Source organism: Trichechus manatus, unplaced genomic scaffold (genome assembly GCF_000243295.1).
Source record: "Trichechus manatus latirostris isolate Lorelei unplaced genomic scaffold, TriManLat1.0 scaffold00111, whole genome shotgun sequence".
In the NCBI taxonomy this organism is placed as follows: domain Eukaryota; kingdom Metazoa; phylum Chordata; class Mammalia; order Sirenia; family Trichechidae; genus Trichechus; species Trichechus manatus.
Genome location: NW_004444047.1, coordinates 4,279,155 through 4,293,172, shown reverse-complemented (window position 1 = coordinate 4,293,172; position 14,018 = coordinate 4,279,155). Strand labels below are relative to the sequence as shown.

At 47.7% G+C, this 14,018-nt stretch overlaps 1 protein-coding gene across 1 annotated transcript in view; it reads left to right on the top strand.

Moving 5' to 3' along the window:
• Window positions 1–14,018, top strand: part of HTT (huntingtin) — a gene marked incomplete at its 5' end in the record, with an annotated part of 180,967 nt that overhangs the window by 32,947 nt on the left and 134,002 nt on the right. Inside the window, 4 exons of the mRNA XM_023738001.1 lie at window positions 1,669–1,789; window positions 6,346–6,405; window positions 6,808–6,887; window positions 8,783–8,921. Of these exons, the coding sequence (XP_023593769.1) occupies window positions 1,669–1,789; window positions 6,346–6,405; window positions 6,808–6,887; window positions 8,783–8,921 (400 nt within the window). The remainder of the gene's footprint in view (window positions 1–1,668; window positions 1,790–6,345; window positions 6,406–6,807; window positions 6,888–8,782; window positions 8,922–14,018) is intronic.

Genomic DNA, 14,018 nt, shown 5'->3' with positions numbered 1-14,018 from the left:
CTCATTGAGGGTCTTCCTCTTTTTTGCTGACCCTCTCTTTATCAAGCACGATACCCTTCTCCAGGGACTGGTCCCTCTTGATAACATGCCCAAAGTACATCAGACGAAGTCTTGCTGTCCCTGCTTCTAAGGAGCATTCCTTCTGTACTTCTTCTAAGACAGGTGTGTTTGTTCTTCTAGCGGTCCATGGGATATTCATTACTCTTTGCCAGCACCGTAATTCGAAGGTGTCAGTTCTTCTTCAGTCTTCCATATTCGTTGTCTAGCTTTCGCATGCTGGTAAGGCTGTTGAAAATACCATGGCTTGGGTCAGGGCACCTTAGTCTTCAAAGTGACATTAGTGAACTAGAAAACAGGAAAACATATAGGAAATCAATAAAACTGAAAGGTGGTTCTTTGAGAATGTCAATAAAATTGATAAACCTTTAGCCAGGCTGCTCAGGAATAAAAGAGCGAAGGTACAAATTACCAGCATCAGGAATGAGGAAGATGACATCACTATAGATTCTATAGCTATTCAAAGGACCATAAGGGGATATTATGAACAACTCTATGCCAATAAATTGGTAGCATAGGTGAGATGGACAACTTCCTTGAGAAACTAACTCCCAAAGCCCTCTAAGGGAGAAATAGACAACCTGATTAGCTCTGTATCAGTTCTATTAGATTTAAATTTAAAAACTGACGCTTTAATTGGTTATTGGAGAACTTTTAAGTATGATTGGAAATCATATGTGAACCTACTTCTTCAGCTGTAAATTTTATGAAGTCTAAATACAGATAAAGTCTTTCTGATGGAAATTTTGTGTCTGAATTGAGATGTGCTGTAAAAAAGATTGTTAATGTATCTCGATGATTTCTTCATGTTGATTACATGTTGATACTATTTTGGATATATTGAGTTAAATGAAAGGAGCCCTGGTGGCTCAGGGGTTCAGTGCTCGGCTGCTAACTGAAAGGTCGGCAGTTCAAATCCACCAGGAGCTCCTTGGAAACCCTCTGGGGCAGTTCTGCTCTGTCCTATAGGGTCACTGTGAGTCGGAATCCACTCGACAGCAATGGGCCATAGTGTATCTAGAGCAGCAAAAGCCTAGCCACCACCTTTATGCTGAGTGTGAGATCTGGTGATGCTTCTGAACCGACCGAGAGCAAGATTAAAAAGGAATAAAAATGTTCAACTCTATACTGATTTCCAGGGTTCTAAGAATATTGTAAGTAAGAGTAAAAGCAACCTGTTAGCAGCGAGCAGGTGGCTGAGATTTAAGTATCTGAAGCGGTGTCTTCAGGTTTTCAGTGAAAACTTAAACCAAAAACATGAGATGTGCCTTGCGAATACAACCTCCTCTTCTTCTTTTTCTAATAAACGTCTAATTGTAGAGCAGTTTTAGATTCACAGAATAATCGTGAAGTACTATAGACAGTTCCCATGTGGCGTGTGCTCAGTTTTCCTATTATTAGTGTCTTACGTGGGAGTGGTACATGTCTCCATCAGTGAACTACTGTCGATAGGTGATCACTGACTAAAGCCCAGGATGAGTTCAGGTCTCCTTGGTTTTTTCCTAATGTCATTTTTCTGTTTCAGAATCCCACATTACATTACATTACATGTCTCCTTAGGCTCCTCTTGACTGCGACAATTTATCTCTCTCTCTCTTTTTTTAAATTTAGAAATTCTCCAGAATTTCAGAAACTTCTGGGCATCGCTATGGAACTCTTTCTGCTGTGCAGTGATGATGCGGAGTCTGATGTCCGGATGGTGGCCGATGAATGCCTCAACAAAGTTATAAAAGTAAGAACCGTGTAGACCGTGTTCTTCTCTGAAGCTGTAATCCTTCTAGGCTAGGAGAAGAAGCTGTCATCTAGCATTGTTTTATTTCTAGGAGCAAAGTCCCTTAATGGAAAAGCCACTGTTTAAATTTATGGCGTGTGGTTTGGAGGGCTCTGGTATCTGCCAGCGTGCTCGAGGGCCTCTGGGTGCTTTGGGGAAACCATCCCTACAGGCACCAACTGAGAAGCCCTGGAAAGCAGGGGGCTGAGTGTGTGTCTCCAGTCTCTCTTTCTTCATCTCCTTTCACTGCCCCTCCTAAGGCCTGGCTCAGGCAGTACTGCTTGCAGGCAAAGATGTGACTTCTTCACGTAGTAGGTTAGCTGGAGTTAGCGTGAAGCGAAGGGGAGAAAGGAGATCCCAGGAAAGGATAATGAAGCCAGAAAGCCAAAGGCACTTGGGTAGTGGGGACGGGCGAGGTCAGGAGGGAGATGGGGATACTCGTGCTGTTATTACTTCCTGATTCAGAATGTGTGCCCAAGGCCATCATAACTTTTATCCCTTTTTCTGTCTTCTGCTGCTTTAGACTGAGATCGTGAAACAGTCCTTCTTCTGCTTTAGACTGCGATCGTGAAACAGTCCTTCTTCCGCACGCTATTTCTTAACATAGTGGAAGACTATCCTTGTCGCCGTTTTGTCCCCCTCCTAGCTGGAGTCCTGGTTTGAGTCCCATCCCTTCCTGGTCACCTGCTAGAGCACCAGCGAGTTTGTGATTGGGTCTTTTGATGGGTGTCCAGTCTTAAATACTGTTCTCGTTGTAGGCTGACCAGCGCTGAGGAAGGCTCTCTGACCTAGTTCTGGCCACTTTCCGCAAAGACAATTTCTTGATAATGCTTGAGGAGAAAATGTGTCTCGTTCTTTGCTCTATAGGGATCCTTATTTGTTGAGTCTTTCCAGTTTTTCTTATTTTCCCTACTACTTTGAGTCCCAACCCTGAAAGATAAGGCTTTGAAAAGAGGTTACGTCTCTTCATTTCCCTTGAAGGCTTTTCCTGGTAACAGTTATCTGGGCACAGGAACCAAGAACTCCAACCTCTGTCGCATGATTATTTCCCTTCATCATTACAATCTTGAAGACCACAACTGTTCTTTGGACTCTTCTCAAGGTCTTTGTTTGGAGAGTGGTCAGGTTTTATATTGGTCAGGAAACAAGCTGTCCCTTTTCTTTCACGTGTCCAGCCTTCCTCAGGAAGGTGACCACCCTTTTACCCTAGTTTAAGGAGATTTGAGTTGACATTGCCAGGCAGAGAGTGTACATATTTTGGAGTGAGAGAACCCTGTGTTTGCATCTTGCCTCTGCCGCTTACTAGCTGAACAACTTTGTGAAATGTATGTAATTTTTGTGAGCCTCAGTTTTCTGAGCTGTAAAATGGGAACAGACAGAGTTTTGTGGTTTGTGTTTAAGAACATGTGTGACAATGAAATGCAGTCACATATGTGACGTGCTAAGCATCATCCTGGCCACATACTGGATCCTGCAAGTGGTAAGAAGTGTTCTCATTAATAACGAGGTTCTTATGTTCTTACCCAGAGAGATGGAGGTCCCCAGCGAGTGCCGGCAGCTCTCCACCTTCTGTGGTACGGATTCCATGGTATTCAGTTGCCCAGGGAGTCTTGCCCACCTGTCTGGCAGACTGTTTCCTAGCTAGCCATGCCTTCTGTGGTCGCGGCGCCGGCTTCTCTGTAGCCTTGAGGGTTCTCACTCCCCCTTTCCCCTCTGAAGGAAAGTGACTTTGTTTGCATTTCATGCTTTGCTTGCAGCTGACCTGCCACAGTTATAGCCTGGCTGGAGTCAGTCCACCCCATTCTCCGTGCCGGGTGGCCCGTCTTAATGCTCTCCTGTGGAAGCCCCACAGCACACTTGCAGAGGCCTGCTCTCAGTTAACGGCTTCTCTGCAGGCCCAAGTATCCTGGCTTGTGTTACTCCCGCTGGCGGGACCGGGCTGGGCTTTTCCTGCTCTCTCAGTTGTTGAACTTGGACCCTCAGAATCAGCAAACCTAGAGAGGCTCATCCCAGGTTGCCTTCTTCACGGCAGGAGGGGAGTCCAAAGGACAGAAATGCGGCCAAACGCGGCACTCACCTTGGTCACGTTACAGCTGGGCGTCGTTCGTTTTCAAGCCTGTCCTCTCGAGAGCCCTGTTTCCAAGAACTGCCGCACAGAAGAGCTGGGTGGGTGTTTGGGGACTGTGGGCCCTGGGCCCCGGGGCACGGTTTAGGTGCTGGGACCTCCTCCCGGCTCTCTCCCAACCTCTCCCCGTTTCTTCTTCTTTGTCTCCTGTCTCTGCACGCAGAGATTTCGGTTCTTATGTTCTGCCGCTGAACGCGAGGTAAGGCCAGTCTCTCTCAGACTCTTTTCTGCTGAAAGTTCGGCGTAGTGGGGTCAGGCTGTCCCCAGTGTCCTGCTGCCTGAGGTGCTGTGGTAGTCAGGTCCAGCAGGCTGGGAGTAGGGATGAGGGTCTGCCAGGTGTCCCCCGCAGTGAGGAAAGGAGGGGCATGGAACAGAGGGATGGAGTCAGAGAGGGTCTCAGCATGGCCATGTGGAAGGGGTGGCAGGAACAGCCCTTTGAGATTAGGTTGTGGACTCTTGTCTTCTGGTGGGTATTGCTGTCTGTGTGCGACGAGGACTGGGCCCCATGTAGCCCAAGAACGGAGTGCACAGTTTGCGTTACGTTTCTGCAGAAAATGCTCTGAGGACCTGACACACAGCCCGGCCTCAGGTAGTTCATGGCCCGGCGATGGGGCCCAGCCCGTGGTGTGCCTTGTACTGCAGGCTGTCACGGCAGCCGAGGACGGGCGCTTCTGTCTTGGCAGGCAGAGAAGGTGTCTTGGGGGCGGAAGGTACTACGTGAAAGAGGAGCCCTCCTTACATTGCAGCATCCGCCTCTGGGGGCCACCAGGAAGCGCTGGAGACTGCGAGCAAGAGGAGGGGGGCTGCTGGTCTGCCGCCTGAGAGTGGAAGGCCTGAAGGCCAGCTCAGGGAGCCCCGAGGGCCAGCTCAGGGAGCCCCGAGGGCCAGCTCAGGGAGCCCTTGAAGGTCTCTGACGTGGTCAGCGGGGGCTTTATTTAGGAGAAGCACCCTGGTGACGAGGTGTGGATGGCCTGGAGTGGAGAAAGACTGGACGTACAAGAATCCATCCATTTGGGGCCCGAGTTGTCCAGGAAAGAGGGAGTGGAGTCTTGAGAAGTAGGACGGTGGCACTGGGACAGTGAGCTAGGAGGCAGACGTGGGCTCCACTTGGCAGCTGAGCACGTGTCTCCGTGTGGAGGACGGGGGAGCCAGGTGCTATGCCCACACCACCCAGTTGCTGGGATGCTTTAAAGCTCCTTCCTTGCTCTTATCAGGGGTTTGAGTGTTAGCTTCTCTTGTTGTGAAATAAGTTTGGTATTAGTTTACAAGTCAGACTTTGACGTGGCTTCTGATTGTGTTTGAAACACAGTGTTTTACTATGTTTGTCCAGTTTGGTTTGCTCGTTTGAGGACTTCTAGTACATTCAAACTGAGACAGTAGAATTAAGATTTAAAAATTTCTAAGACATTATTATACTTCAGAGCCTCCCAAAATGTGACTCTGCTGTAGATTTTCAAGCTTGCTGGACCAGTAGTGGACCCACCTGAGTCTCCTCAGACCAGCTTGATTCTTAGACATCAGATGCTGCCCATCACAGTGGCAGGAGGGCTTTCCCTTGAGGCTTGATTGCATCTTTCCTCTCTGGTGGGCCTGCCATTTGCAAGACCATTTTAGAAGAGAGAGTTTATGTGTGAGAGAGTGGTGCACGGAAATCTTCTGTCTTCCTTCCAACTTGAGAAGCCCTTCTCTACTGTGGCCTGTGTGCAGCTGGGTATGGTTGCTGTTAGCCATTCATGTTGGCTTGCAGCTGCCCATGTGGTCAGTCTTTTTGGTTAGGCCTGTGAGTGAGTAGGGAGGGGGATGAGAGATGGGCTTTGAGGAACATGATGCCCCTAACGGGCAGCGAGATCTGAGGGTCCTGGAGCCATGGGGCTGTGAGCATCCTTGCCAATGAGGAGAGGCCAGGCCTTCAGAAAGGACTTGGGATTCTACATCAAGAAGTGTTCCCAGGACGGGGGTGGAGGGGCACGCTGATCTTGGAAGACCACCCACAGCTCCTGTGGACACCACAGACTTACCAGGCCATTGTCTGCTATAGTGCCACCCAGCAGAGTAAACTTCTAACGAAGAAGGCTTAATCACGAAAGGTTTACTGAAGAGCATTAGAATTAATTTAAATTATCTACCATCTTAATGTTGATATTATGTACTACTTGATTATAATAAAAGTTAAATTCTCTTGTTTCTGTATTTTATTCAAATGATTGACTTGTATCTAGTTCATACAGTAGCTTCCTGCGTGTGTGTTCTTCTTTCTTTCCTAATGAATAGGCTCTTAGTGTGGTTGCTGTTATATTTTACTTCGCCCCAACGGTGAGTTGCCTTTTCGTTTTCTTTAGAACTGCTAATGCAATGTGTTTTCCACAGACCAATCTCTTGTATTTTGTTACAGGCTTTGATGGATTCTAACCTCCCGAGGTTGCAGTTAGAGCTCTATAAGGAAATTAAAAAGGTAGGCTTGTATTTTCCATGGTTGGAAAAAATGGTAGTTTTACCATGTTGAGTAGCATGGGTGAAATTTTGTCTTTATTTAATAAGTAAAAAATGTAAGGAAGAAATGCTGTTAGGTAAAGTAGGCTTGTTTTATTTTTCTTCAAAAGATTACTATTTCATTTTTATTAGATGGGGTGGAGATTAAAAATAGTAACTTGTTTTATTCTTTATATCTTTATAATTGAAGCCCACTAGACCTTAACATCTCTAAAGTTGTTATCAGTTGTTCTGTACATTGAAATGGCCTTTTCCCTAAGAATAGACACTAGCAATGTAAGAAAACGCTTTGGCTTCTGTGTCATCCCCTTGGTGACCAGTGTCTGCAGCTCTGACGCTGTAACACGTCATTAAATCCCCTCAGAACGGTGCTCCTCGAAGTCTGCGCGCTGCCCTCTGGAGGTTTGCGGAGCTGGCTCACCTGGTTCGGCCGCAGAAATGCAGGTAAGTGGCCGTCCTCTGGAGTTTCTCAGTGCCCAACTGCCTCACTCCACTTACCGTCCACGTTGCCTCGTTCATCCTTCCTTCCCAGCACCTCTGCCTGTCAGGAGTCTCCCTGGAGACCTCTAGGCTGTAAGCGTCAGGGCGGCAGGGACCTTACCTGTCTGTTCTCTGAGGCAGCCCAACCTGATAACAGTGTCTGGCACATAAACCCAAAAACCCATTGCTGTTGAGTCAGTTCTGACTCATAGCGACCCTTTAGGATAGAGTAGAACTGCCTCAGAGGGTTTCCAGGGAGCAGCTGGTGGATTTGAACTGCTGACCTTTTTTTAGCAGCCGAGCTCTTAACCACTGCACCACCAGGGCTCCCCGTCTGGCACGTAGATACTTGTCAGATGGTTGAAGGTTGACGTGCCGGCTTCATTATTGCTTATTATAGGAATTATAGAAAAACACGCGTGCGCCTGCAGATAAATGTTAACCTGTGAATAAAGTAGGACCTTACCCTGTTGCGAGGTTACGGTTTTCCCCAGCAGCTGCCTTCTCTCCTTAACCGGTACAGCGTGCCGAAGTTCCGTCGACCTTTGGCTGCATCCCCGAGAAACAGCAGACAGGGCTCAACCTCCCTATGCGTATGAAACACTGATTTACTCCCCTGAGTTTGAGCTTAATAAGAATCTCATATGGCTGCAGAGGTGCAGTCACTAAGGAAGTTTCCTTCTTGAAAGCCTTGTTCCTTTCACTCTCCTTAGTTTGAAAAATCTGCTGTAACTGAAGCAACGCACCCGAAATTCTCCACCCAGCAGCTAAAGTGACCTTAAAAAATATAAATTGGGTCCTGCCGTTCCCTCACTTAAAATTCTCCCGGTTTCCCGGTGCTGCCGTTCACGTGCAATCCTGATTCCTCTCTGATGGCCCTGTAACCTCGAGCCCTGACAGCCTCGCTATGTTCTCCAAACAAGCTGGTGTTTCTCCCACTGATGGAGGGTTTGGTTTTTCCCCTCAGGTCTCAGCAGAAAAGCCACGTCCTTAGAGAGGCCTACCTAGCCTCCCTGTCTGATATGTTCCAACATGCCTCCATGTGTCGTTAGGTGCTCTCAAGTCAATTCTGACTCATCGTGACCCTATAGGACAGAGTAGAACTGCCCCGTAGGGTTTTCTAGGCTGTCATCTTTATGGGAACAGATTGCCAGGTCTTTCTCACGTGGAGCCGCTGGGTGGATTCGAACCACCAAGTGTTTGGTTAGCAGCCAAGCGCTTAACCATTTTGCCACCAGGGTCCACAGCCGTCTTAATAAGTAATCTGTGGACCTGTGTGTTGCCTGTCCCTGCCACTAGAGGGCAGGAAGGTACCATTCCATGCGCTGAGTGTAGCCGGGTCGGCTTACCCCGCTCACTGCGCTTATGCTCAGTGAATGGATGCAGCGTCCACTTGTCTGTCCCGTGATTCGCCTCTCCCATGTCCTGCACATTCTGCTTTCTCGAGACGACCGAGTCTTATCTCTAAGGCCTTATTTAAACAGTTTTTTTTTTTTAATTCTCCTTTTTCAAGAAAGCTTTTATCCTCATTTTTTAACTTTGGTTTTTAAAATGATGTTTTTAATATCATTTGTTTTCCAATTAAAAATATAAGTATTTTAATAGCTGTTGTAACCTACTGCAGATAATTGTAAACCCAGCTTTGTCGAGTCATCTGTGATGTAGGAGAAGCGGAGGGCGTGTCTCCCACACTGTTTGTGCTTTTCATCCGTCTGTCCTTTCAGCCGAGGTTTGTCCAGGTCCAATCTCCGCTAAGTGTTATTTGTGGATAAAAACTGACTTTTCCCTAACAGGTATTAAAATAATTGCTTATATTTCTCATTAAACAGACCTTTCACGTGTTCCTTTCACATGTGCAGGCCTTACCTGGTAAACCTGTTGCCTTGCCTGACTCGAATAAGCAAGAGACCCGAGGAGTCTGTTCAGGAGACCTTGGCTGCAGCTATACCCAAAATTATGGCTTCCTTTGGCAATTTTGCAAACGACAATGAAATTAAGGTATGATCATTGCCTCAGGTCACAGCCATGAGAATGAGTGGCTCTCATGAGGAGTCAGGGCTTCGGGAAGGCAGTCCTTCTTGGCTTACATTGTGCTTCCTATTTTAGATTAAAATCATTTGAGTTATTTTGAGGCACACAAGAGCTGCTTTCAACTTCTTTCTTATTGCACATTGAGGGTTGAGTAGGGGGGTGGTTTATAGATGCAAACTCAGAAGGCATTTTTCCTGAGCAGACTGGTTCTTGGTGGACTGGATTCACTCCTTAGCCGGGTTTAGGACAGGGGCTGTGGGAGGGCTGCAGCTGGAAAAAGCCCGGGAGCACCCACACCCTGCAGCCTCGGACGCCAGGTCAGGGCCCACCTGAATTCCTGCTTGTTCTGCCCCCAGTAAGCAACTGTCAAACTTGCTTTAGTGTTTTAGTTATAACATCTAGAAACTGTGACCCCGTCATGTGGTCTGAGGCTACAGAACTCTTGGCCTCCTCCTTTTTTGTGGGTGAGGCCTGTGTTTGATCCTGAATAGCTCCCTGCGAGGTAGTGTAGTACAGTGGTTGGGCATTCTTTCTGGAAATAGGTGGACTTGGACTAAAAGTCTGCCCTGTTTACTAGCTTGCCCTTTTACAAATTACCTAACTGCCCTAAGCTTGTTTCCTTGCTTCCTTCTCTGAAATGGGAAATCAGCTGTTCCCACATAGGGTATTCTGAAAGTTGTATGAATTAATGCATGCAAAGAGCTTAGCAGAGGGCCTAGCTGACAGAAAGTGCTTGGTTGCTAGCTGCTGCTGTTGGTGTTAGTTGCATGACTTTGAATAAATTATTTAGTCTCTCATTTTTTTTCTCTGAGCTTTGCAGTTTCCTCGTTAATACTAAGGATACGTTAAAACCTATTTCATGGGGTTTTGGAATAAGTCGTCCTGGGAGTGTCCTTGCTGCCCTCCTGTTGGATGCCTAATTCCTGGATCCAATATCTTCATCTTTCTGGGCTTACTCCCTCCTTTTGGTGGAACACGTCCTCTAGTAGCTTCCTGAGAAAGGATGAATGGGAGGTGAACTGGTTGAGATTTTGCATTCCTAAAGATGCCTTTATTCCCCTCTCACACTGGGCCGGGTATGGAGTTCTGGGACGGAAGTCTTTCCCCCTCAGCATGTCAGAGGCTTTGCTCCATTGTCTTACTGTTTCCAGTGTTGCTGTAGGGAAGTTAAATGACCGAGTCCCTTAACCTTTGACCATGTTTTCCTCTGGAGCTTTTGATTTTAGTGGGTAGGGGAGGTGGAATGCTAGGTACTTGGTAGATTTTGTAATTTGGAAACTTATATTCTTTAGTTCTAGGAAGTGTTATTATACTTGGACAATTCCCTCCCTTTATTTTCTATTTCTAAACTGTGTTAAATATTGGCCCTCCTGGAGTGATTCACATTTTGGTTGTCTTCTATTTTCCCTTTCTTTTTCTCTGCTTTCTAGGAGCTGTCCATCTCAAACCCTTCTATTCAGTTTTTGTTCCTGCTGTTATGTTGCGAATTTCCGAGACCTCGCCCTTGTTTTCAGGATGTTTGTATTTTATGGCATCCTCTTCTGTTTCATGAAACCAGTGTCATACCTTTCTGAGGATACCGACTACAGCTTTCCTGACACCTTCTTTTGACCCTGTTTCCTTGGCTTCCTCTGTTCTGTTTGTTCTGGTCTTTTTTCCTTATGTGAGAGAGGCTATCCCTTTAGGTTTGAGTGAGACCCTAAAACATTGATTGGAAGCTAGAGTGTGGGCAAACCCTGTCATCTGACGGCTTCCTGGTGTGAGCAGTGGCGAGCCTACTCTCTTGTTGCTGGATCCTTTAAACGTCAGCATCTGTAAAGCTTTTTCTCATGAGCCAATCAGCGTCCGTATAGAAAAATTCTCCTGACTGGAGGCATGAGCTTGGCTGCGTATGTCCTGGGACCCTAGAATAAATGGGAGTCGATGGGCTCATTATTCAGAATGCAGACTTTTGCTTAGTTTCTCTGTTTTCCGTACGTGTCTCACATCTGTCCTTAGCGGTGCAAACCTTCCTGGAGATTGTCCCTCCCAGTCTTTGCTGGAGGTGAGAGGACACTGTGGGCTGCCTTGGATCGGGGAGGAGATGTGGGGTTGAGTGGTTGGGGGTCTGCACAAGGAGTGGTTAGGCCGGCAGCTGTTCCCATCCCCACAGCCACTCCACTTGGAGATGCATCTGGGGCCGCCCAAGCCTGAGCTTTCCTGGGAGTTCTGTGGCTTGAATAAGCTTGCTTTTTGGCAGCTAACCTTCTCACTTCTCCTCCCACTCCCCGGAAACGCTGGGGTTTGAGCTTCTCCCTGTGTGCTGACAACTCGGTTCATTACTGCTTATTTACTTCCCAGCTTCTGCAAGTTTGTTGATGCCCTGCCCGCTGTCATCCCTGCCCTGTTTGTTCTGTCTGTCCTTTGAAGGGTCAGGCTTTGTAAAACTCCTTTACATGATGTCAGTGGGGCTTCTAGGTAGCAGAGGTTCACGTGTTCAGTTCAGCATGTCTGCCCAGAAGTCCCCCAACCTGTGGTGTGGTCTTGTTCTCCTGCAGGTCAGTGGGGCTCTGTCTGCTCTGAGTGGATGAGACTCCATAGAGCACTGACTTTTTTTTAACTGGTGCATAATGTACCTACGGGAGGTACATAAATCAGGTACATTAATGAATGATCACAAAGTGAATTTGCCCTTGTAACCACCACCTAGGCCAAGAACTAGAATGTCACCAGGACCCTGGAACCTCCTCATGCCCTCTCCCAGGCACAACTCCCTCCTTCCTCCCCAGAGATAACCACTGCCTTGGCTTCTGATGCCACAGAAAGTCTGTCTGAATTCTGTGTTTGTAGAGCCGCGTAGTTTGTCTGGTTTCTTTGGCACAACCTTTAAGCCTGTGAGATGCTTCTGTGCTGGTGTGCGTGTTAGTAGTTAGGGTGGGTTTCACAGCTGCGTACTATGCCACCGTGGGACTGCCCGTTAGCCCGTTGCATTGTAGCTGAACATTTGGGTTGTAGACCCAGGACTAGAAAATTCTTAACTACTATGAATACAGCTGCTGTGAACATTCTTGGATGTGTCTTTTGGAGCACATGTCTGTCTGTCTTGCGGATACCTAGAAACGGAATTGCTGGGTTAGAGGGAATGTGTATTTCATCGTTAGTGGGTATTGCCAAGAGGGTCTCCTGAGACGTGGGACCGGTTTCCGTCTCCAGCAGCGGTGTGTGAGGACTCCACGTGCTCTGCACCCTTGCCAGCACTGGGAGTGGCCGGTCCTTGTAGGTTTAGCCATTCGGGGGAGTATGTACAGGAATCACATTATGATTTTAGTTTCCATTTCCATTCCGTAAAGCACTCTTGACTCTAAAGTTTTATGATCGATGCATCTTTTCCTTTTTGAAGTTCTTTTAAAAACGTCATACTTATGTTTGGAAAAATGGAGCCGTCTGCCCTAAAATATAGTATGCGTCCTCCTTCGCCATTATGGGAAGCATTTAAGCGTGGCCTGTGTACATCTGCCAGCTCCCTTTAGAGGGAACTTCTTGGGGCTGTGGGGAGTTGGACCTTATAAGGGCCCCTCGAGCTCTCAGGTTTAATTTTATCATTTATATTCCAGATTATTTACCACGGGCTTACTTTTCATAACAATGCTTAGCTTTTCATCGTGCTTATAAGTTTGAACCAGGGCTTTGAATCGGTTCATTCTGTCATGACCCATTGAGGATTTGCATGTCTAACAAGTTCCTTGCTGAGAATTTGCATTTCCACACCAGATACACTGAATCAGATTCTACATTTTAACAAGATCCTTAGGTGATTCTTAAGTATAACTTCCTGGGAACTTGTTAGACATGCACATTCTCAGCAGGGGGTCAAATTGGAATGAACTGGTTTGAAGCCCTTGTTTGGACTTCTATGGAATGATTCTTACTCTGCTTTTGCAGTGATATGTGAATTTTTTCACTCCAGGGAGTTCTTTAAGATGCCAATATCTTTTTTTACAGCTAAAAATTTGTCAGAGATAGGTTGACTGAGTTCTCCAGGTGGTATCTTGGGGAGGAGCTGGAGGCCACAAACCATCAGGGGGTCATGTGGTCATGGGTCTGGTTTTCCACCACGCAGGCTCCAGAGGTTTGATGTGTGGATTTGTTGGGAATTGCTAAGTCTCTGAGAACCAGGTTGTACTGCCCACGCTGTGCCAGGGAAGCACAGTTACCAGCCAGATGCCAGGTTACTAGGTCTTGGCCCACTTGCCAAGGTCACACCCAGTGGCAGGGCCTCGCCTGGTCCCGCTCACAGTCGGTGATGCTCAGAAAAGCAGGGCACAGCCAGGAGAATGGCCGGGGGTCTCAGGTGATAGAGTCACCACTCTAGCGGAGAGCGACGTCACCCTTTCCACCCTTCGGTTGTCTCTGTGGGGATGTGAATGACCGTTGTTAAGGTCACCGTAGCCCCTGCTCCTTTGGGCTCTCCTGGAGGTCGGTTTCTCAGGGGCACCGTGGTGCTGAGTAGTGCGCTGTCATTGCTCGGCTGGGTCGTAGGTGTTTTCCAGATACAACTTCTGAGAACATCTCTGGTGGCGTCAGCGGCACGTTCACCAGCTGCTCGCAGGCCAGGACACCACTGTCGTTGGCTGGGGCTCCTTTCTCCTCAGTGTTGTTCTTTGTTGATTTTGTTTCCCGCCTTTATTTTACGAAGCGTCGTGTGACTGACCTTGTCCCCAGAGGTCGTGGGTCCACCTTGTCTAGAGCTGAGGCTTCCCTCACACAAGGACAGTGATGCTGAGTGAGTCCCCCAGCGCAGGTTATGGAGAAGGGGATAGACTGTGCTCAGGCACAGCCCTCAGCGCAGGTTATGGAGAAGGGGATAGACTGTGCTTACCCACAGCCCTCAGCGTAGCTTACGGAGAAGGGGATAGACTGTGCTCACCCACAGCCCTCAGCGCAGGTTACGGAGAAGGGGATAGACTGTGCTCACCCACGGCCCTCAGCGCAGGTTATGGAGAAGGTATTAGACTGTGCTCACCCACAGCCCTTAGTGTAGCTTACGGAGAAGGGGATAGACTGTGCTCACCCACAGCCCTCAGC